The 25,268-nt window shown below is 39.4% G+C and overlaps 1 protein-coding gene and 2 long non-coding RNA genes across 4 annotated transcripts; 2 read left to right on the plus strand and 1 right to left on the minus strand.

Annotated features, from left to right (window-relative positions):
* Window positions 1-8,061: 8,061 nt before the first annotated feature.
* Window positions 8,062-11,556, plus strand: LOC309508540. Of its 2 annotated transcripts, none has more exons than XR_014209520.1 (3): window positions 8,062-8,278; window positions 10,338-10,955; window positions 11,060-11,556. It is a non-coding gene; the product is annotated as an uncharacterized lncRNA (long non-coding RNA). The 2 variants fall into 2 exon arrangements; XR_014209521.1 differs by having other exon boundaries at window positions 8,063-8,278; window positions 10,344-10,955.
* LOC309508563 lies at window positions 11,346-12,646 on the minus strand. Its single transcript, XR_014209552.1, has 3 exons — window positions 12,632-12,646; window positions 11,776-12,541; window positions 11,346-11,422 (listed from the first exon to the last, which is right to left on the minus strand). It is a non-coding gene; the product is annotated as an uncharacterized lncRNA (long non-coding RNA).
* A 2,108-nt stretch (window positions 12,647-14,754) lies between these two features.
* On the plus strand, window positions 14,755-18,367 carry LOC309508283 (extracellular calcium-sensing receptor-like; the record flags this gene model as incomplete). The annotated part of the gene is made up of 6 exons (XM_082182813.1): window positions 14,755-15,164; window positions 15,348-15,639; window positions 15,856-16,647; window positions 16,813-17,040; window positions 17,167-17,290; window positions 17,460-18,367. Exons 1-6 carry the CDS (start codon window positions 14,950-14,952, stop codon window positions 18,365-18,367), a joined length of 2,559 nt encoding a protein of 852 aa, XP_082038939.1. The 5' UTR covers window positions 14,755-14,949.
* Window positions 18,368-25,268: the final 6,901 nt, after the last annotated feature.

Here is a 25,268-nt window from a genome sequence, read left to right on the forward strand (position 1 = left end):
TAAACAAAATAGTAGGCCTACAATGTACAATACCATGTGCAATATAAAGTACAGAACATCTGCATTTCTTTCTTTCTGTTTTATTGCTTTAAACATAAATAGCATATTAAGCCAATTAAGCAAAAAAAAGTATATTTAATAGGCTACTCAATCAAAAGAGTTAACACAACTACAAGCCAAGTATACTTTGAATAATTAAACTTTATATTAAACTTTATAGTATACTTATAGTATACTTTATAGTATACTTAATCTGCTCCTGTCTGCCTCGCTGCCTGCTGTGAGTGTGTTTGCTTCGGTGCTGTAAGCTCCGTCTTAGCCACGTATTTCCTTGTTTTGAACCATCATTTACTAAAATTTCTAGTTGTTTATACTACTACTAAATACAGCTTACCCAACATCTCAGATGAACCTGACATCGCTAGCTTCCGTTACTACTAGCACAACACGCTAGTAATTCGCTAGCCTGTTAACGCGCCACCCGTGCGCTCAGCTATTTTTATTTATTTATTTTCTCTCGCGCGCTCGCGCCTTTGAGTTCATAAAAGCTCAGGTGAGTAAGAAACACTCAACAAACACGGTGAGTAATTTCTTGTCCTGTTATTATCATGCGTCACGTCTGAATGCGTTGTTGTTTTTGGAGCTCTATCGATTTGATTTATAATTCTTGATTTTTCTCTTTAAACTCGCTTACAACGAACATTTTCTACTTTTCCTCACTGAGAAGCACTAACGTTACTGCTCAAACCTCATAGTTACAACGCGGACTGTTGAGCAGACGCGTCTCAAGCCTATTAGTGATCCAACTCCGGATACTCTTATAGGTTACTCCAGTGGATCACGGCTGAACGCGTCTTCTCCACACTCACTTACAAACAAACATTTATTTATTTATTTTTCGCCTATCGTGCGTCTACTCTACACCCCTACCACTAAAAAAACCCTAAAAAAAACTCATAGTTACAACGCGGACTGTTGAGCAGACGCGTCTCAAGCCTATTAGTGATCCAACGCTGGATACTCTTAAAGGTACGTCCGTGGATCACGGCTGAACGCGTCTTCTCCACACTCACTTACAAACAAACTTTATTTTTTTCGCCTATCGTGCGTCTACTCTACACCCCTACCACTAAAAATAAAATAAAATAAAAATACAATAAAAATATATAGCAGCGATTGCGGGCCCAAGCCGGTGGCACCGCCACCCTGGTGCCTTTAGTTACACTAAAGGCACCGGGGTGGCGGTGTCACCGGCTTGGGCCCTCCATCGCTGCTCGCAGCTATATTTATATATATATATATATATATATATATATATATATATATATATATATATATATATATATATATATAGATGTAATGAAGATGAAGTTCCAGTGAAATATGTTCACAATTCCCTATGATATCTTCATGTCCTATGTATGTATTCTGAGTGGCAGTTTCTAGATGATGAGGTTATGATCCGTGATAGCATTGGAAATAATTAGCCGAAATGTAGGCCTACAGTATGAGCCCTTTACCGTGTTAAAGTGATATAAAGCCACAGGATAGCTTTTATATTTTTCTGTGACTGGGTATGTTTAGGCATAAAATAATAGTTAATTCCTACTTCCATAGGAATTAATTGAAAACGCTCGCTCTGCTTCACTTGGCTCTGCTTTTCTTTACAGTAAAACACTGTTCTCAAGGATTCATCCAACCCTGTTTAAAAATAATCCAATACTGCCCTCTTTTGGAAATACTATATATTCAATCGGTAGTATTATTTTATACAGAAATAAATTATTTATAATTCAGATGAGAATAAAGTTAGTGTTAATTAAAATTGTAAGGAAAACAAATATATTGATCTGAAATCTACTATCATTTGCTGCATAAGGGTTGACTATTTTATTATTATATTTTATTACGGCTATAATGAACCGGCTGCAATGTCAAGATTGCAATGCTGGAATGTGTGTGTGTGTGTGTGTGTGTGTGTGTGTGTGTGTGTGTGTGTGTGTGTGTGTGTGTGTGTGTGTGTTGTGTGTGTTTTTACACAACATTGTGCTTTTGTAAAAAAAACATTCAAGCAATCCCACCCCCGAAATGGCGCTATTTTTAAAATGAAACTAAAATGCTCACGGCTGCATGGGCAATAACGCGTCCACAGCGAGGAACGAGCAGAACAGAGTGAATGTTTTTTAGTTCATTCCTACTGGACGTCCGTATTTTACTTTCGTTTTTAAGTTAGCGATTCAAAAGCCTCCAGCGGTGTCACACGTCGATTAACCGGTGGGGAAATATTCCCAGAGTCACATCCCTAACATATTTATATATAAATACTATAGACCTACCTGATTTTGAACATGAGAGGGCAGCATAGCACTATGAATGAATTTATTTATTTATTTTTTGGACTAAATAACTATTCTGGCTGTTTTTAAACTTAACTTAACTTAAACATAATTCTTAAATAAATAAAAAAAAAGAGAATAAAATGGGTTTAGTTCTGATATTTGTATAATTGTATATAGAAATAAATGGCGTACAATTAAATTTTTAGAAGATATGAGGCTTTTAGTGTTTCCTTTTTTGACATTCCTTTAATCCCTCGCCATTGCAAAACCGTTTGACATATTTAATATCCGTTCACAATTTAGCATCTTTAATGTATTTTCATCATGTTGAAAAAGTTTGGTGAGAATAAAATAAACCACTTAGGAGGAGTAGCTAAAAACATATCCAAAAAATCTACATTCAAACCAAAATATCTGACTTCCTGTTGGTCTGAGCTAATGACTGTAAATTAGAAAGTTGTCCGGCTCGATGAGACCAATATACGTCCTGATTTTTATAACTGTGGGTAAAACTAACCCCCCCACTTTTGTCAAAAGCATTTTGAAAGTGACACACTTCCTGCTACCAGTTGGTGGCGCTATAACTTTGACTCACAATAGTTACATCCATCTGATCGGCCTCTTACCATGAACACACTGCTGAAGTTTCATCAAGATCAGTTAATGTGTGCAGAAGTTATAACACTTCGTCTTTCTCTTTTCTCGCCATAAATTTGTTTCCTCGCCACGGCCAAACCGTTCGAGATATCAAAAATCCGTCCGCAATTTAGCATCCTCAATGTCTTGACTTCATGCTGACCGAGTTTGGTGGGGATTGGATGAATTCTCTAGGAGGAGTATTTCACATTCCACAGCAAGCGTTTTCCAAACAACCCATAATAGCCGACTTCCTGTTGGGCTGGCGCAAAACTTAGAGCACGAAAGTTGTTAGGCCCGATGAGATCTATATGTGTGCTGAGTTTCATATTAATTCATGCAAGCTAGTTTGATCTATGGACCAAGTTTTCGGACCCCATTCCAGGGGGCGCTGTTGAGCCCCCCTGCCACGCCCGGGTACCAGCTTCAGCCAGGCCCTGATGGCCGCAGGTTCTGACCTGTGTGCAAAGTTTCATGAGTTTTCGAGCACGTTAAGGGCCCCAAAAGCCCCTGAAACCTTGAAAAACAATTGTAAAAGCAGTCTCTCCTAACAGACAAATCCCCCACACCCCACACACACAGAGAGACAGAGAGAAAATTCTTCTAAAAAATCACATTCAAACCAAAATATCTCACTTCCTGTTGGTCAGAGGTTATGACTTTAAATTAGAAAGTTGTCCGGCTTGATGAGAACAATATACATAATGATTTTTGTTAATGTAGGTAAAACTAATACCCCATTTTTGACTAAAGGTGGCGCTACTGAGCCCCTCACCACGCCCGTTTCTGAAACTTTGCACATGTCTACTGGCTAATGAATGTGATGTGTCTGTCGAGTTTCATCCAATTTCAAGTATGTTAAGAGTCTCAAAAGCATCTGAAAAGAATATTAAAGTTTGATGCGTTGCCACGGCAACAGTATCTAAGATATCAATAAACCTTTCTCAGGTCTACATCTGCCGTGTGTTTACATTATACACATAAAGTTTGAAGCAAATCGGGTAAAAATAAGAGATTGATTTCAAAGCATTTTGAAATTGACACACTTTCTGCTGCCAGTTGGTGGCGCTATAACGTTGACTCACAATAGTCACATCCATGTGATCGGCCTCTTACAACGAACACACTGCGGAAGTTTCATCAAGATCAGTTAATGTATGCTGAAGTTATAATACACTTCCTGTGTCCCTTATTCGCCATAAATTCGTTTCCTCGCCACATCCAAACCGTTCAAGATATCAAAAATCCGTCCGCAATTTAGCGTCCTCAATGTCTTGACTTCATGCTGGCCGAGTTTGGAGGCGATTGGATGAATTCTCTAGGAGGAGTACATTAAATTCCACAGCATGCGTTTCCAAACAACCCATAATAGCCGACTTCCTGTTGGGCTGGCGTAAAAAGTAAAAGTAGGAAAGTTGTTCGGCCCGATGAGATCTATATGTGTACCGAGTTTCATATTATTACATGCAAGCGTGTCTGATTTATGGACCAAGTTTTCGGACCCCGTTCAAGGGGGCGCTGTTGAGTCCCCCTGCCACGCCCGGGTACCAGCTTCAGCCCGGCCCTGATGGCCGCGGGTTCTGACCCATGTGCAAAGTTTCAAGAGTTTTCGAGCACGTTAAGGGTCTCAAAAGTGCCAGAAAGGTTGACAGAAAAACAATAGGGCCTTCGCCCTTTCAGGGCTTGGGCCCTAATAATAATCCTACCGGAAACAATAGGGCCTTCGCCCTTTCAGGGCTTGGGCCCTAATAATAAATAATCCTACCGGAAACAATAGGGCCTTCGCCCTTTCAGGGCTTGGGCCCTAATAATCCTACCGGAAACAATAGGGCCTTCGCCCTTTCAGGGCTTGGGCCCTAATAAACGGATTATATCCAAGACTTCAGTCATAAATTAGTATTAATATTGATAGCATCACTGGTAGCTTCGTTGCTAACTCACTGTCCATCTGTTAAAATGGCGAATATATCAGATGTAAGTAGTCTACCTTTTGGTGCAGGTGAGGACACATTTGAGCTGCACGCACTGCAGTCTGAGCTGGAAGCTGTTGAGAAACAGATCCACGACCTTTTATTGAGACAGGCCGAGCTGAGAGACCGGTGTTTGGCTCTTGAAACATCACGCGCCGATGCACACAAATCAGTGTTTAACGTTACTAACCCGCTGACTCCGACCGCGTCTACTCCGTGCGTTCCTCAGCATCGGTCGCAATCAGCCATGGTCTCGTTCACTCCGGCTCCAACACGCCACCACGAAGCCTGGGTGGTTCCGCAGCGGAAGACGCGAGTCAGGTTTAGACCAAGACTTTCTCCGACCCTCCCGGTTTTCGAGTTATCCACACAAAACCGCTTCTCCCCTCTACGCGAAACAGAACGCGATGCTGTGATCATAGGCAATTCCATCGTTCGGCACGTACACGCTACGTTAGGTAAAAGTAAGGTGCACAGTCACTGCTTTCCTGGTGCTCGTGTTTCTGAAATCGCTGCTCGCGTTCCCGAGATCCTGAACGGTGACGAGCGCGTCGGAACTGTGGTCCTGCACGCGGGAGTGAACGACATCAGGCTGCGCCAGACGGAGATTCTGAAGAAAGACTTCAGGAATCGAATCGATACGGTACGCAGCACATCGCCTGAAACAACGATCATTGTGTCAGGACCGCTTCCCACGTACCGATTAGGGCATGAAAAGTTCAGCAGATTATTTGCGCTAAATGAATGGTTAATGTCATGGTGCAATGAGCAGAAACTGCTCTTTGTAAATAATTGGAATCTGTTTTGGGAGCGTCCTAGGCTTTTCCGTGCTGATGGCTTACACCCAAGCAGATTCGGAGCGGATCTTCTGTCAGATAACATCTCCAAAATGTTAAATACCCTTTGACTAGTAACCAAAAGTCCAAATCATAGTCTCTGCTGCACCAATGTAACTGATATAAATACTAGTGTAGAACATTGCATAGAAACCGTGTCTATTCCTCGTTTAGTGAGATCAAATAATAAATCTACTGCAGGATCTAGGAAAAATCTAATTGTTATTAAAACAGAAAATGTTGCTATTAGTAAACAAAAACTATTTCTAAAGCTAGGTCTTCTAAACATTAGATCACTCACACCTAAGGCAGTTATTGTAAATGAAATAGTCACAGATAATAGCTTCGATGTACTTTGCCTTACTGAAACCTGGCTTAAACCAAATGATTATTTCGGTATTAATGAGTCTACTCCTCCTGGATACTGTTATAAGCATGAGCCCCGTCTGATTGGTCGTGGCGGAGGTGTTGCAACCATTTATAGAGATATTCTAAATGTTACTCAGAAAACGGGTTATAAGTTTATTTCATTTGAAGTACTTGTACTAAATGTTACGCTCTTAGATGTTAGAAAAACATCCCTATTATTGTAATGAGGGATCTGAAGCATGTGGATCCATTTGAAGATTATCTTTAATAATCAAGATCAGGGTCAAACAGGCAGTGTTCAAACAACAGTGGCAGGAATATCAGAGGCAGAGCAGAAACAGAAACGATACCAGGCAAGAGTCAGGGCAGGCAGAAAAGCAGTCAAAGTTCCAGAGAGCAAGATCACAAGGGCAGGCGGCAGAGAATCAACAGTAGTTTAACAATCCAAGATCATACACAGAAGGGTCACAGAATATCAAGGTAAACGCTTAGAAATGTCAGCCGGGGCAAAACAAGACTTCGCAATGAGTATGAGTGTGAATGCTGCTTAAGTAGAGCAGATAATGGAAAACACCTGTGCAGGTGATTAGTCTCTGTACGGGGTGCATGGGAAATGTAGTCCGGGAAAGTCAATACTCAGGTGAGGGTGCCCTCCGGTGGCCATCAGAGAGAGCCACAGAGGTCTGATTCATGACAATTATCTCTAGCCTTGGCTACCGTATATAGACCGCCAGGGCCTTACGCTGATTTCCTAAAAGAGTTTGCAGATTTTCTCTCAGACCTATTAGTCAATGTCGATAAAGCATTAATTGTTGGAGATTTTAACATACACGTAGATAATCCAAATGATGCGTTAGGAGCTGTGTTTACAGATTTATTAAATTAATTTGGGGTCAAGCAAAACGTCACCAGACCAACACATCGTCTTAATCATACACTCGATTTAATTATATCACATGGAACCGATCCAACCGATATAGATATCATTCCACAAAGTGATGAAGTCACTGATCACTACATGGTAACTTGCATATTACGTACTGCTGTAATATGTCATGCGGCGTCGCGCTATCAACCAGGCAGAACAATCCTCCCATCCACCATAGATAATTTCTGAAATTGCTTATCTAATCTGTCTCAGCTGCAGCCTGAACCCAAACAAACAGATGAACTAGAAGAACTAACTAGCACTATGAGCACCATTCTCTCTAGAACATTGGATGTGGTTGCACCTATTAAATTAAAAAAGGTCAGAGAGAAAAATAAAGCACCATGGTATAACAATACTACGCATGTTTTAAAGAGAGAAACCCGTATTTTAGAGCGTAAATGGAAACAAACTAATTAAGAGGTCTTTAGAATCGCGTGGAAAGACAGTATGTCACGTTATAAAAAGGCCCTAAAAGCGGCCAGGGCTGAGCACCTCCGCAAACTAATAGAAAACAACCAAAACAATCCAAGGTTTTTATTTAACACCGTGGCTAGACTAACAAATAAACAGACGTCACCCGAACAAAATATCCCGTTACAGTTCAGTAGTAATGATTTCATGAACTTCTTCACTGAGAAAATAGAAAGCATCAGAACCACAATTGTAAACGTTCAATCTTCAATCGCGCCTTATAATTCAGCTTCAATTATCACCCCGCAAGAACAATTACAGTGCTTTACAACTATAGAACAAAAAGAGTTAAATAAACTTATCACTTCATCTAAAACAACAACATGTTTATTAGATCCTATACCAACTAAACTACTGAAAGAAGTGTTACCTGTAGTGGAAGTGCCTCTCCTCAATATTATTAACTCGTCTTTATCTTTAGGTCATGTTCCAAGAACATTTAAACTGGCAGTTATAAAACCTCTCATTAAGAAACCACAATTAGATCATAATAATCTAGCAAATTGTCACGGGTGACAGAATGCTTGGAAAAGCGGAACCCTTTTTCCATGTTCCCCGAGGGGATTATTTTGGTGTAACGCCTTACTCCGGTTCCGGGTGTAGCCGAGGCATTGCCCGACCTAATTACCGCTGATGCACGGCAGGTGTGGGAGAGAGAGGAGCGGCGTTTGCACAGGCTTTTCGCTTCACAAGAGGAGGATAAAGGAGCCGTTCAGGGGAGAAGAAGTGGGGACACCTCAGGGCAGTGTAATAAGTCCACTTTTATTTATTATTATGATTAATGATGTTTTTTTAAGGATTGATAGAAGTATGGGGAAATCATTGTTTGCTGATGATGGGGCTATCTGGTTTAGAGGAAAGAATATAGAGTATAACATAAAGAAAATGCAATGTGCGCTAAATGAAGTAGAAAAGTGGTCAGGGGAAAATGGTTTTAAGTTTTCAGTGGAAAAGACAAAAATAATAGTTTTTACTAAAATGAGGAGGAATATGGATGTTAAGTTAAAATTATACAAAAAAGAATTAGAGCGTGTAAGTACAGTAAGATTTCTAGGAGTTTGGTTTGATACTAGATTAACTTGGAAAGAGCATATTGAGAAAATGGTGGGAAGATGTAAGCGAGTTGTGAATGTAATGAGATGTATTTCAGGTCAGGAATGGGGAGCAGATAGATTGGCTTTAAAAACTATATATATATCTATGATAAGATCTATAATGGATTATGGTTGTATTGTATATGGTTCTGCAAATAAATCTCATTTAGTTAAAATAGAAAGAATTCAATCTCAAGCATTAAGAATTTGCTGCGGAGCATATCCAACTTCTCCAGTTTCGGCTCTTCAGGTAGAGATGGGTGAAATGCCATTGCAGATAAGAAGACAGCAATTAATGGCATCTTATTGGGCAAATTTGAGAGGACAGAGAGAGGATCATCCAACAAGGAAGGTAATGAGTCCTAGCTGGGAACATGAGAAGAAAGAGGGTAATAGTTTTGGATGGAGTGTGGGGAAATTAGTTAGAGATATGAGATTGGAGGAGGTTGGATATGCTCCAATAATTCCATTATCTCCAGTACCATTATGGGTTATGCCCCAACCAGAAGTAGATTTAAGTTTATTAGAAAAAAGACAAAAGGAAGGTTCATATGAAACAGAAGTATATAATGTAAGGGAGTATATTGGGTCAAGATATGGGGAATATATGCACATTTTTACAGATGCATCAAAAGATCCAAAAACTGATCATGTGGGTTCTGCATTCATTATTCCAAAGGTTAAAGTGTATAAGAATAAAAGGATATCAGATTGTTTATCGGTGTATACTGGAGAGATGTTTGCAATAATTATGGCAATAAGGTGGATTAGGGAAGTTAAAATATCCAAGGCAGTAGTATGTTCAGATTGTAGTTCAGCTCTAATAAGTTTGAAGGAGATGAAGTCAGAAACAAGACAGGATATGGTAATAGAGATAATTCAAGAATTATATTCAATCAAACAAGCTAGTTTAGAAGTACAGTTTTTGTGGGTTCCAGCACATATTGGGCTGAGAGGTAATGAGGAGGCTGATGCATTAGCAAAAAAGGCAATAGAACGAGATATAGTAGATATACCGATTTTATTTAGTAGATCAGAAATTAAGTCAATTATTAAAAAAAATATTCTGAAAATATGGCAGCAATATTGGGATAATGAAATAAAAGGTAGACATATGCATCAAATAGAGCCAATAGTGGGTAAAGGAAGAGTATCAGGTAGGTGTAGGTATGAGGAGAATATGATTACAAGATTAAGATTGGGACATACAAGATTGAATAGTACATTGCATTTAATAGGTAAGAGTCCAACAGGTTTATGTGAGGCATGTGAAGTTAGTGAAACAGTTGAGCATGTAGTAATGCACTGTAGGAGATATAATGTTGAAAGGAAAGAGTTGAAGGAGGAATTAAATAATATAGGAGTTAAGTTCACTATTCAAAATGTATTAAAGTCAGATAGGAGTATAATAAATCTAATGGTAGAATATTTGGGAAATACTGGGTTAAATAAGCGCATTTAAATTAGGGGTTTTATTTTTTTTTTTTTTTTTTTCTTCTTCTACCTGTCATGGGGGCTGAGAGTAGACGGAGGAGCTGAACACGCAGCGCCGGATGAAACTCTATGAAGCCTCTGTGCGGGTAAATAGAGGTTATAGTTGTGTCAATGGTCCATTTCCTAGATAGGTGGCGGTAATGCACATATCTGTCTGCGATCCGCCGTAAAAAAGCAAGAAGAAGAAGAAGAAGAAGAAGAAGTGGGGTTGGATTCAGTCGGTCAAGACGGTTGCTTGTGGTGCAGTTGCTGGTCGGTGTTCAGTTGACTAGTTGTTTGGCTGGGTCTCTGTCGTCGCGTCTGGAGGTAGAAGATCTCCTGTTTGGGCGCTTACATTGGACGCTGTAATCCTGGAAATTCGTGTAAGTGAAGAACTGCCATTTGAGTCTGTTGTTTAGAGCTGCTGGTGGAATACTACTGGATTGAACTGTGGTTCGGATCTGTGCTGGAAGAGGAAGAGAGAAAGATAAGTGAATTAATTACATCATTGAATCAAATGTAAAGCTTGAAGAAAAGACTGTGAATGTGAAATTTACTATTGAGGAGGACATCTGTTTCAGATACACTGGAGAAGAACTGAGAGTTGAATATTCCCATTGAAATGCATGGATGAAGCGAGGCTTCTGACCAGCCCTACTGTGTGAGTGATTTGCAGTTGTTTGCCTTACCTGATGCACGCCGAATTAATGCTGTGGATTTGTAGTGAACACGAGTGCTGTGTGCTATGCTGAGAAAAGTCTCCCAACGCCTGCTTTCATTCTTGTGAAATGATCTACTTGTCTCCATCCAAATTCCAGAACGAAACAACTGAACTGGTGAAGTAATGCTTTGTATTATCTTCTCTTCCACTGAGTATTGTCGTGGAGTAATTCCTCACTGAAGGCTCTTGTTAACCTCTCTTTTTCTCTGAAATTACAAGTCTCGGGAAAAACCGTATGGCTGTGGAAAAGTCCGAACCATTATACTTACTGACTGAGCTCTGAAGAGGTACAACCTCGCTGGTAAAGCTGCCTATTGAGTCTCTCGCGAATGTCTGATGAAAGTGTTTGATGCTGGGAGAAGAATCCTGAAGACTGCAGCAACGCTGTGAAGTGAGTTTTAAAGTCACAATTTCCCCTTCATGTCATGATAAGAGAATCTGCTGTTGAGAGAAGAAATATTGCCTGTTACTTACCGTCTGAGTCCTGCAGATGTGCAGCAACGCTGTGAAGTGAGTTTTAAAGTCACAATTTCCCCTTCATGTCATGATAAGAGAATCTGCTGTTGAGAGAAGAAACATTACCTGTTACTTACCGTCTGAGTCCTGCAGATGTGCAGCAACGCTGTGAAGTGAGTTTTAAAGTTACAATTCCCCTTTCATGTCCTGATAAGAGAATCTGCTGTTGAGAGAGGAAACTTTACCTGTTCCTTACCGTCTGAGTCCTGCAGATGTGCAGCAACGCTGTGAAGTAAGCTTTTAGAGTCACTGTCCCACCATTGTGCCCGATGACGTATCTGATACTGAGAAGAATACATTACCTGTTACGTACCGTCTGAGTCCTGCAGATGTGCAGCAACGCTGTGAAGTAAGCTTTTAGAGTCACTGTCCCACCATTGTGCCCGACGACGTATCTGATACTGAGAAGAATACATTACCTGTTACTTACTGTCTGAGTCCTGTAGATGTGCAGCAACGCTGTGAAGTAAGCTTTTAGAGTCACTATCGCACTATTGTGTCCCGAAGACAGTGAAGAATCGATCCAGCGGCTACTCCGGTCAAATAGCCCTAGAAGAAAAGAGTTGCTTATTCTTTTCTCAAGTTGATTGTTATTCAATAAAGATTGTTACTTTTGAACTCAATTACTTGCCGCCTCCTTTGTCCATCTGTTGCGTGCCTGTGGTGTCGGCTCCTCACGGTGGTGTCTGGAGTCAGGGGCGGCTGGTCATCCGAGTCCGCCCCGGCCTGCACCGGTGACAAAATTATAGACCCATTTCAAATCTTCCATTTATGTCTAAAATATTAGAAAAAGTGGTGTCCGCTCAACTGGGCTCTTTCTTGCAACAAAATGATATCTATGAAAAGTTTCAGTCTGGATTCAGACCGCATCATAGCACTGAAACTGCGCTCGTTAAAATCACAAATGATTTACTTTTAGCTTCTGACCAAGGCTGTATCTCAATACTAGTTTTACTTGATCTTAGTGCTGCGTTCGATACTATAGATCACACAATACTCTTAGATCGACTACAAAATTATACTGGTGTTCAAGGACAAGCACTAAGCTGGTTCAAATCATACCTATCTGACCGCTACCATTTTGTCTATTTAAATGGAGAAAAATCGATCATAACTCCAGTAAACTATGGAGTGCCGCAGGGATCTGTATTAGGCCCTCTGTTATTTTCCATATATATGATGCCACTTGGAAATATTATAAGGAAACATGAAATTAGTTTCCATTGTTATGCTGATGACACTCAAATATATATTTCATCACGGCCGGATGAAAACGCTAAATTTTCCAAATTGACAGTGTGTTAAAGATATAAAAGATTGGATGACGCGTAATTTTCTTTTATTAAATCCAGACAAGACAGAGGTAATACTTATCGGTTAAAAAAAACGCCCACAAAACCTCGCACAATACAACTTTAACATCATAGGATGTCCTGTTACTTTATCCTCTACAGTAAAAGACCTGGGTGTTATACTCGATTGCAACCTGTCTTTTGAAAATCATATTTCATATGTTACAAAAACAGCCTTTTTCCACCTTAGAAACATTGCTAAGCTACGTAATATGCTATCAGTTTCTGATGCAGAAAAGTTAGTTCATGCATTCATGACCTCGAGACTGGATTACTGTAATGCTTTATTAGCTGGTTGTCCTGCATCCTCAATAAACAAGCTACAGTTAGTCCAAAATGCCGCCGCTAGAGTTCTTACGAGATCAAGAAAATATGATCATATAACACCGATTTTATCATCACTGCATTGGTTACCTATAAAGCTCCGTATTAATTATAAGATATTGCTACTGACTTTTAAAGCCCTAAACGGCTTAGCTCCAGTCTATTTAACGGATCTTCTATCACCCTATAATCCATTGCGCTCTTTAAGATCACTAAATTCAAGGCTTTTGGTCATACCTAGGATATCCAGAACCACCAAAGGAGGGAGAGCATTTTCACATTTGGCTCCAAAACTCTGGAATAGTCTTCCTGATACTGTTCGTTGCTCAGACTCGCTCTCCCAGTTTAAAACGAGATTAAAGTTGCATCTCTTCAGCCAGGCATTCATATAATCCTACAGTTCAAACTACAATCCGGCCTCTAGCTCATAAATGCCAGAGGAGAACTGGCCCCCGACTGAGCCTGGGTTCTCCCAAGGTTTTTTTTTTCCATTAGGTCACCTGATGGAGTTTTAGGACACCATTAGGTCACTTGATGGAGTTTTTCGGTTCCTTGCCACTGTTGCCTTTGGCTTGCTCAGTTGGGGATATTTTGGGGATATTTAATTTAATTTTATCAAATCAATAAATTCCTCTTGAAACAAACTTTGTTGTATTATTTTAATTTAATACTGTGAAGCTGCTTTGATACAATCTGTATTGTGAAAAGCGCTATACAAATAAACTTGATTTGACTTGACTTGACTTAATTATACCTTTAAGTAGGCCTATATCTCGATCAACAAGTAGAGGCCAAATATACTTAGACTTTTCTGTCAGTATAAGTCAAGTATACTTAAGTGGAATTTGAAGTATATTTCTGAGAAGTACATAAAAAGTAGACTGAAAGTATACTTTCTTATTTTTAGTTGAAAAGAATATTACAATTATTAGTTGTAATAGCACACTTGAATAAACTTCTTTTTTGTAAGGGAACTTAGGGCAGGGCCAAATGCTGATTAACTGTCAACGAGCAGAGCTAAGTCTGCTGTATACCTCTTATTGATAACTGAGTTGATTAACTGAATGAGCTCCTCTCGTGTTAAATGGGTTAATTATCTGAACGTGCTTCTCCCGAACTTTGTTAATAAAACATAATTTTTCGGTCTAAAGTGACCAAATTAACCAAAGGCAGTTATTTTGTCATCAGATTCTTATATTTCGGTCCAGTTATTGTTCATATTTGCCTAGTGTGGCAATGTTCTTTGTAGTGCCATGCTCCGATCTCAGAAGTCACATAATAAAATGTATCTAAATGTGCCCCAGTTTCTGATATACCTTTACAGATATGCATATGTAATATTTTGATTGGTTTAATACAAGTTGTATACGTATGCAGGTTTTGAACCTATGGCCGCTAATGTTGAGAGAATGAAACACATTACTGCACCAACACATTTTAGTGTGTGTAATTTATTTTATTTTATTTATTTTTATTTTGTATTTATTTATTTTTCTAGCAAATATATGTATATAGTACAATCATGAAAGGATTTCAACAAAGATAATTATGCTTTTTTGGTTATGTTCACCAAACTAAAGAATAGACTTCATAATGTTAATAATGGCCAACATCAGCAACGAAAATTAAAGTGTACTGCTCAAATGACAATAAACTCTAATTTCTAAATAATGATCATACAAAATAAAGATTAGACTAAAAAAACGTGGTAAACATGCTTGATTTTTTTTTACAGCCTACATTTCCTTCATGTCAGGATAGAGAACCTCCTTCATAAAATGTCCAACTATTTTCCCAATAGTACCATTACTATTTATAGTACCATTCATCTCTATAAATATCACAAAATCCTTCCCGTTCAACCCATTGCAATTTCATACTTGCCACGTCTCTGAGTTTCATCTATTCAGTGGGTGGATGGAGCCATTCTTTGCACTCATGCATGTAGTAATGACCATCATTACTTTCACCAGAGCTAATGAAACTACCTGTACTCTGCAAGGACAGCCTGTATACCCTCAGTTATGGAAAGATGGAGACATCATAATTGGAGGTGTTTTCTCTTTTCATAGCAGCTGGGAGATCAGACAACTAACATATTCTGTTACACCACCTCCACTGAAGTGTGTCAGGTAGGCAACACCTAAATCAGTGTATTTCAAAATTTTGAACATAAATGTTCTCACCAAATCAACAAAATTTAGACATGACTAAATGTTTCACTATATATAGCTTTAGAATATTGAAATATAATATTATGATTCAGCCAAATGTAATGAATGTTTTTTTGTTTGTTTGTTTGTTTCCTAACCAAGTCTTAACTATAGAGACTTCCAGTATGTGCAATCCATGCTTTTCGCTGTTGAGGAAATCAATAACAGTTCCACTTTGCTACCTGGGGTCTCATTAGGCTACAAGATCTATGACACATGCGGTTCAATGGCAATGTCAGTCAGAGTAACTATGGCTCTTGCTAATGGACATGAGAACACAACCTCCGATGGACCCTGCACGAAGCAAACATATGCACAAACCATACTAGGAGACACAACCTCATCAGCATGCATGGCGATGGCAAAAAGTATTGGACCATTCAGTCTTCCGATGGTATTAATTCCTCTTTTTGACAAGTAGTTCCTATATGGCAGTAAAGTTATTTTATTTAAGTATTGTTGATTTTTATAACAACCACCTCCACTAATAATAATAATAATAATAATAGCAGCAGGTACATTTATTTAAAAAAATATATATTTTCATTCAGAAAATGTAAGCCACTCATGATTACTAAATAACATGTCACACTATTTAATTGTTTCTTAGATCAGTCACTATGCCACCTGTGAGTGTCTCAGTGACAAAACCAAATATCCTTCATTTCTTCGAACTATTACAAGTGATTACTACCAGAGTAGGGCACTGGCAGAACTGGTTAGACACTTTGGATGGACCTGGGTGGGTGCCATAAGAACAGATGATGATTATGGTAATAATGGGATGGCCACTTTCACAAAGGTAGCTGAACAGATGGGTATCTGTTTGGAATATTCTCTCCCATTTTTTAGAACCTATCCTGAAGATAAAGTAATGAGGATAATTGAGCAGATTAAAAGCTCTACTTCGCGAGTTATTGTGGGATTTCTTGTGCACTGGGACTTGGAAGTTCTGCTGCATAAATTTGTTGAATACAATATTACTGGTTACCAGTGGGTAGGTACAGAGGGCTGGATCTCTGATTCTGTCATTGCCAGTCTGGATAAGCACCACATTCTACAAGGGGCCATTGGTCTGGCAATACCCAAAACACAGGTGACCGGTCTAAAGGAATTTATTCTAGACATTAAGCCACTGAAGTCTTCAGGAAGTGCTATTTTTACTGAGCTCTGGGAAGCCCTGTTTCAGTGTAAATACTCCACCAAGAATGATTCAGTGTCCACAACTGCATGTACAGGAAAGGAGGAACCATCCCAGATGCAAAACACTTTCACAGACATGTCATTAATGCCCATCTTTAGCAATGTGTACAAAGGAGTATATGCTGTTGCTCATACACTGCATGACCTTCTGGGATGCAAGGAAAAATGTGCCACAAAGAAACAGATTGATCATTTAAAAGTGGGTTAACACTAAGTTAATATTTTGTGAAGAACTTTATTAAAATTGGATGGACTGTTATACAATTGTATTGTATAGACTAAAAATGAACTCAAACAATTTCTTGAATAAAACATTTCAGCCAACGAATAGTTAAATATTTTTAAATACTGTATTTTTTGTCAGTTTCTGAAGCACCTACGGAAGGTGCGTTTCAAAACCAAAGATGGCGAAGAGATTTACTTTGATGAGAATGGTGAGGTAGTGGCAAAATATGAGGTAATAAATTGGCAACCAAGTACAAAAAAACATGATGAATTTGTCACTGTTGGCCTTTATGATGCCTCTCTTCCCATGAAAGATCGTTTGGCAGTGAATATGGCTTCAATTGTATGGGCAAATAATATAACAAAGGTGAGGATAAAATGTGAAATGCCATAACATTAAGTATATTATGTGTGGTGATGATAATGAATCTTATAATTGCATACATACAGCAATATGTTCAAAAAGTGTATAAAGTTGAAATCCATGTTACAGGTCCCGGAGTCTGTGTGCAGTGAGAGCTGCCCCCCTGGCACTAGGAAAGCTGTGAAGAAAGGAAAACATATATGTTGTTATGACTGCATACCATGCACAGAGGGAGAGATCAGTAACACTACAGGTCTAGTATAAATGAATTAAAAGGACGGTCTCAGAGTAAATATAGCTACAACTAGGCAAAGTTATCTAAATGTTCAATGGAATAATTTCAGAAGTTTGCTGAATCTATCTAATCTTTATTTGTGGTACATTTATTTTAAATATTATTTTATTTATCACACCTAATATAGATTCTATAACATGCCTGCGGTGCCATCAAGACTTCTGGTCAAATCTGCAAAAGGATGGATGTGTTGAGAAGGAGACTGAATTTTTGTCTTTTGAGGAGATCATGGGAATCTTGCTTACAACAATTTCAATTGTTGGTGCAGTTTTAACAATGATAATTGCATTAATATTCTTCAGATATAAAAATACCCCAATTGTGAAAGCCAACAACTCAGAATTGAGCTTCCTGCTCCTGTTTTCACTGATATTGTGTTTTCTCTGTTCACTTACTTTCATTGGTCGGCCCACTGAGTGGTCCTGTCTGTTGCGCCACACAGCATTTGGGATCACTTTTGTTCTCTGTATCTCTTGTGTTCTGGGGAAAACTATGGTGGTGTTAATGGCCTTCAGAGCCACACTTCCAGGAAGTAACGTCATGAAATGGTTTGGGCCTCCTCAACAAAGGGTCAGTGTTCTTGGTTTCACACTCATACAAGTACTTATCTGTGTGCTTTGGTTAACAATATCTCCACCTTTTCCCTTTAAAAATCTAAATTATTTCAAGGAAAAGATCATTTTAGAGTGTGATGTAGGTTCATATATAGGTTTCTGGGCTGTACTAGGTTATGTAGGATTTCTTGCACTTTTGTGTTTCATTTTGGCTTTTTTGGGCCGTAAATTGCCTGATAAGTTCAATGAAGCCAAATTCATCACATTCAGTATGCTCATATTCTGTGCTGTATGGATTGCTTTTATTCCAGCTTATGTAAGCTCTCCTGGAAAATTTACTGTGGCAGTAGAGATATTTTCTATTTTAGCTTCCAGTTTTGGCTTACTTTTCTGTATTTTTCTCCCCAAATGCTATCTGATTTTACTTAAACCAGAGAAGAATTCCAAAAAGCATATGATAGGCAAAATGGCATCAAACTGACTGACTGACATGATCTGTGAATTGATTTTATAAAAGCACACTTTACTGCAACTTTGTATTTTGTAACAAATACATAGATAAAATGTAACATGAAATGTCTAACTTATAACAAATATAAATGTTAATATTAGTCATGTTAATATTATAATAATATTAGTAACTATGGAAACAAACTAGCAATGGAAAGAAAACAGGAACTAAACATGGAAGACCAAGGCAGAGTCAAAAGAAGGCTGGGAACCAAGGCAGAGATAGAGGGATGGAGAACCAGGGCGACGCCACTGGCTTGGAGGACCAAGGCGGAGCAGAAGGAATGAAGGACAAACATTGTAAATATCGTAAGATATAAGTAAACAAACAAACAACAACAACAACAACATTAAAAAAGTCCAATATATAGTATAACAAATTAAAATGTATCAGAAACAGAGAACACATTTGTTAAAATAAGCTTGGATGGTTAATGATATCTTTGTGTCCTGGGATGAAGAAGATGGGTTCCTCCTTCCTTGAGCCTTTTATTTTGCTTATATTTGTTATGAATGAATGAATGAATGAAATGGGGGTAATTATTCTATGATTATTTATTGTTGTATTGTAAGGAGAGCAAGTTGGATGAACATTTATTTATCTATTGTATAAAAGCAAAAAAAAATAAAAAGCAAAAAAAAATAAAAGACTAAAAGTGTTGTATTATGCATGCCAGACAAGTAGTTGGCAATGTCACTCTGTTAAGAAAGACTACAAGCCTGTGCACATATGCATTCAAACTTGCATGCCAATAAACTAAACACATAATACACATGTGCATGCCATCACCGTTTTCACAGATTCAAGTTTTGAAGTTCACACAGAGATGATAACGGTATCATTTTCAAAAACTTGCACTTTGAAACCTGTTTCAAAGTTTGCATTCTCAGGCCACCAAAATGAACGCTTTTAAAAGTTTTCATTTGAAAACTGTGTTGAGTAAATGGCCCCTAAATTAATAACTAATGATTTTTACAGAGGAAATGAATCAACTCTGAACTTACTTAAACTGGACAATGACTTTCTTCTAGAGCCTTGGTGATTTCTGTAGGCGACTACAGTAGTGTTGTCCACCCGCAGTAGGACATAGTAGTGCCTTAACTGTTGGAGTAAGTACTTCAGGGTCAGAAATATAGGATCAATTCGAGAGGGTTGATGTGCCAATTGAGATGATAACCTCTCCAGATCTCTTGGGCTGACCGGCCATCTTCGACCGCACCCCAGCCCATGCGGGAAGCATTTGTCATTAGCATCTTGCGAAAAATGGATATTGTTGGAGCCATTCTGATATGCAAAGGTATGCAAACCCCTAAGTTTCAGTCTGGATCTGGGAATAGTCAGGAGCAGTTGATCAGAGGACTTAAGAGATCTAGCAGATTTACAAAAATAGAAATAGAAAAAGAAAAAAGTTTATATTCAATTCTGAAACGCACCGGCAACCATATGCTAATATGCTCATGCTTGCGAGAATTTGTCAACAGTCTAGCAGCCGCATTCTCGACTGCCTGCAAACGCAGCAGTGCAGTCTGGCTAACTCCCATATAAAGAGAGTTAAAATAGTCAAGCTGTGAAAAATTGAAGGCATGAATGACTTTCTCAAGATCATTAATGGAAATAAAACTCTTTACTTTTGCCAGAAGTTCACAGCGTTTATTTGCTTACCAAATATAAAAGCTTTGTCAAATAACACACCCAGATTCCTCACAACTGCAGGGCCAGTGGATCAAGAATGAGATTAGGTGGCCCAAAATTATCGGATGGCCCAAATATAATGACCTCTGTTTCTTTTGTCATTAAGTTTTAGAAAAAATTAGGGACATCCAGCTTTTTATGTCATTTATACAAGCTAAAAGAGGAGTTACGGCACTCTTGTCATTATGTTGCAGTGGCAAATAAATCTGCGTATCAGCATAGCAATGAAAATAAACACCATACTTCTTAACAATAAATCCCAAAGGAAGCATATATAATGAAAGCAAAACAGGAGTAAGAATGGAACCTTGAGGAACCCCACAAGTTAGTGGAGCTGGAGTTGATAAAAATTCATCCAGATTAACTGCAAAGCTTGTTAGATAAATCATACTTAATCCACTGAAGGGCAGCTCCCCGAAAACCAACATAGTGCTCCAGGCAGGAAACCAAGATACTATGATCTATCTATGGTATCAAATGCTGCACTAGATCTAATAACACAAGATTGCAGAAGCTCCAGAATCAACACTTAATAAAATATCATTATATACTTTTAAAAGTGCTGATTCAGTACTATGTTGTGCTCTAAAACCTGGGCCCTTGGACAAAATCCCCTGGACTCGACATGTGCGGGGGACAGCTGTGCCCGCATGGTTACCGAGTACCATACTAAGCCTAAATACGTTGTCCTCTGGGCAGGAGAGATAACGATTTTCTTGGCGTTGAGTCTCAACCCCAGAGATACAAGATGAGTGAGGATGACAAGCTGATGACAAAGCGCAAGCTCCTCAGACTGGGCCAAAATCAGACAGTTGTCTATGTAATTGAATCTGTTAGTCTTCACCTCCACTTTTGAAAAAATCCCAAGAAATGGCATACCCAAACTAAAACAGATACAGTTCATGAACCCTTTGCACTAAAAGCATTTTACCAAAAATGAAAAAAAAAATGAAAAAATTTGAAAACAGACATATTTATGAAGAGGTACTTGAAAAGTGCTTGAATTATTGAAAGAGTAAATTAGTAGTGCTGTAAAAATTAAAGCGTTAACGTTTAGCTCGTTAAAAATATTTAATGTAATTAACACGGCATCCGCTTTCTCCCGTCATCTTTTGTCTAGCGGTACATTATATGATTATGCTCTTATTCATGCGAATGCTTTTAATTCATTCAAGCACAATAAGACAACCCCCCTTCCTGTTCGCAGGAGTGATGAGATACTTAGTAGATTGTCCTCACTCAATGGCTAGTTGTCTAAGGCTAGTTGTCCGCAAAATATTATAGAATTCATAGACAATTGGAAAAGTTTTTGGGCAGACCTGACCTGTTGAAAAAAGATGGTATTCATCCCTCCTGGGATGGTGCTGCTCTTCTCTCTAGTAATATGGCACATAGTCTTAGAGCTCAAACATGACAATCTGTGGCTCAGGTCAGGAAGCAGACAGACTGGCTAAACCGACCGTCTGCTAGCTGTCTCACGTCACCAAGGTCAGATAAATCCCATCACATAGAGCCTCTTTCACCTAGATATCATCACATAGAGACTGTGTCTGTTCCCCGAATTAGGACATGCAAAAAACTTCCAAACCCATCTAAGGGTAAAAATTGTATTGATGTTCAACAAATAAAAAACAGATAATACAAATGAGCAAATGAAAAAGCTTGGGTTACTGAATATTAGATCCCTTACTTCAAAAGCACTTATTGTTAATGATGTGATTACAGACTATAATCTAGATGTGCTGTGTTTGACAGAAACCTGGCTTAGAATTACAAATAAGTCTATTTTCAAATATTATTATTTTGAAGTGTTGGCGCTTAATATAGCAATATACTGTATAGTGTAAATGATAAATCACGTTTGAGATTTGTGCTGGCTACTGTAAACAGGCCACCAGGGCACCATTCAGACTTTATCAAAGAATTTGCTGACTTTCTATCAGAGTTAGTACTGGTTGCAGATAAAGTCATAATTGTTGGTGATTTTAATATACATGTAGATAACGAAAAAGATGCATTGGGACTGGCATTTAAAGACATTCTTTACTCTATTGGAGTTAGACAACATGTGTCAGGACCTACTCATTGTCGTAATCATACTCTAGATCTAATTTTATCACACGGAATCAATGTTGATGGCGTTGAAATTCTGCAGCAGAGCGATGACATCTCGGATCATTATCTAGTCTCGTGTAAACTTAATTTAGCCAAGGCTGCAAAGCCGACTCCGTGTTACAAATATGTTAGACCTATCACTTCTGCCACTAAAGATTTCTTTATTAATAAACTTCCTGATCAAATAGCTTAGAAGAACTTGATATTGCGACAGAAACTTTTAACTCTCTCTTTTCCAGCACTTTAGACACAGTAGCTCCATTGCGCTTAAAGAAGATTAAAGAAAATAGTCCAACGCCATGGTACAATGAGCACACTCGGGCCCTTAAAGGGTCATGAAACCCCCCTCTTTCAGCTCAAGTCTAGCTCACAATCTTTTTGAAAAATCAGAATCAGAATCAGAATCAGAAAGAGCTTTATTGCCAAGTGTGCTTGCACCCACAAGGAATTTTTCTTGGTACTGAAGCTTCCAGTGCACATATACAAATACAAATACAACAAGAAACATAGTAATACAAATTCTAAGAATAAAATATATATATATATATATATTTTTTTTTTAAATAGTATAAAAGTAAAAAAGGGGTCACAGTTGGGTTTAGTCCGAATAAACATTTACAGATTATGAACATATTTACAGTATTTTGAGTAGTATGAATAATATAAATATAAATATAAATATCACCTGAGTTAGAGAATATTACACTAGACAGTGGGAGTCTAGTGCATGTTACAGATTATGAACATATTTACAGTATTTTGAGTAGTATGAATAATATAAATATAAATATCACCTGAGTTAGAGAATATTGCACTAGACAGTGGGAGTATTGCACTTACAGGCATATGCCTTGGGGGGCATGTTAAGTGTTCAGAAGGGAAATGGCCTGTGGAAAGAAACTGTTCCTGTGCCTGGATGTTCTTGTGGCCAGTGATCTGTGTCGCCGTCCTGACGGTAACAGTTCAAACAGGGGGTGTCCAGGGTGAGTGGAGTCTGTGATGATTTTACCTGCTCTCTTCCTCACTCTGGAAGAGTACAGGTCCTGGAGGGTTGGCAAGGGGGCACCAATAATCCTCTCTGCAGTCCGGACTGTCCGTTGTAGTCTCCTGATGTCCGATTTGGTAGCTGAACCAAACCAGACAGTGATGGAAGTGCTTAAAACAGACTCAATGACGGCTGAGTAGAACTGGATCAGCAGCTCCTGTGGCAGATTGAACTTCTTCAGCTGGCGAAGGAAGTACAGTCTCTGCTGGGCCTTTTTCACAATGGAGTCAATGTGATTTGCCCACTTCAGATCCTGAGAGATGGTAGAGCCCAGGAACCTGAATGACTCCACTGCTTCCACAGTGCTGTTCATGATGGTGAGAGGGGGGAGTGCTGGGGATTTTCTCCTGAAATCCACAATCATCTCCACTGTTTTGAGCGTGTTCAGCTCAAGGTTGTTATAGCTGCACCAGACAGCCAGCTGTTCAACCCCCAGTCTGTAAGCAGACTCGTCACCATTTTGGATGAGACCGATGACGGTGGTGTCGTCTGCAAATTTCAGGAGCTTGACAGAGGGGTCTTTAGAAGTGCAGTCATTAGTGTACAGGGAGAAGAGCAGTGGGGAGAGAACGCACCCTTGGGGGGCGCCAGTGCTGATGGTGAGGGTCCTGGATGTGAGCTTCCCCAGTCTCACTCGCTGCTGCCGGTCCGTCAGGAAGCTGGAGATCCACTGACAGATTGAGGATGGCATGGAGAGCTGAGTCAGTTTGGCTGTGAGAAGATCAGGGATGATGGTATTGAAGGCCGAACTGAAGTCCACAAATAAGATCCGTGCATAAGTCCCAGGTCTGTCAAGATGTTGCAGGATATAGTGCAGTCCCATGTTGACTGCATCATCCACAGACCTGTTTGCTCTGTAAGCAAACTGAAAGGGATCCAGCAGGGGTCCAGTGATGTCCTTCAGATAGGCCAACACCAGTCTTTCAAACGACTTCATGACCACAGACGTGAGAGCGACAGGTCTGTAGTCATTAAGTCCAGTGATTTTAGGTTTTTTGGGAACCGGAATGATAGTGGAGCGTTTGAAGCAGCAGGGAACTTCACATTGCTCCAATGATCTGTTGAAGATCTGCGTGAAGACTGGGGCCAGTTGGTCAGCGCAGGCTTTTAGACAAGCAGATGAGATGCCGTCTGGGCCTGAAGCTTTCCTAGTCTTCTGTTTTTTGAAGACTCGGCTCACGTCCTCCACACAGACCTTAAGCTCAGGTTGGATGGCAGAAGGGGGGAGGAGAGGGGTTGCAGGAGGTGATGGTGGATGTGTGAAGTGCACATCAGAGCGGGTGTGAGGTGTGAGTCTGGGCTTCTCAAACCTGCAATAGAATGCATTGAGAGTGTCAGCCAGTTGTTGATTCTCCACAGATGGGGGGGATGGTGATTTGTAGTTGGTGATGTTCCTCAGGCCTCTCCGGACTGATGCCGGGTCGTTGGCTGAAAACAGTTTTTTCAGCTTTTCAGAGTAGCTTCTTTTAGCAACTCTGATCTCCTTTGTCAGTCTGTTTCTGGCCTGGTTATACAAGATTTTATCCCCACTTCTGTAAGCATCCTCTTTGGCATGACGAAGCTGTTTGAGTTTCCCAGTAAACCATGGTTTATCATTAGTGAATGATAAGAATGTCCTGGTAGGAATGCATGTATCCTCACAGAAACTGATATATGATGTTACAGTATCTGTGAGCTCATCCAGATCGGTGGCTGCAGCTTCAAAAACAGTCCAATCAGTGCAATCGAAGCAGGCCTGTAGATCCTGCTCTGCTTCGTTGGTCCATTTTTTTACAGTCCTTATTACAGGTTTAGCTGATTTCAGTTTCTGCCTGTAGGTCGGTATAAGATGAACCAAACAGTGATCAGAGAGCCCCAAAGCTGCCCGTGGGATGGAGTGATACGCATTCTTTATCGTGGTGTAACAGTGGAACAGTGGAAAAATGCAACTTAAATGGGCGTGGATGGCTGTGAGAAGAAGGGAGGGGAGTGGGTGGGGTGTGGTATGGCATGGCAGAGGAGGGGAGGGGACTGTCATCG

This window comes from Leuciscus leuciscus (assembly GCF_965113295.1).
Source record: "Leuciscus leuciscus genome assembly, chromosome: 10".
NCBI classification, from domain to species: domain Eukaryota; kingdom Metazoa; phylum Chordata; class Actinopteri; order Cypriniformes; family Leuciscidae; genus Leuciscus; species Leuciscus leuciscus.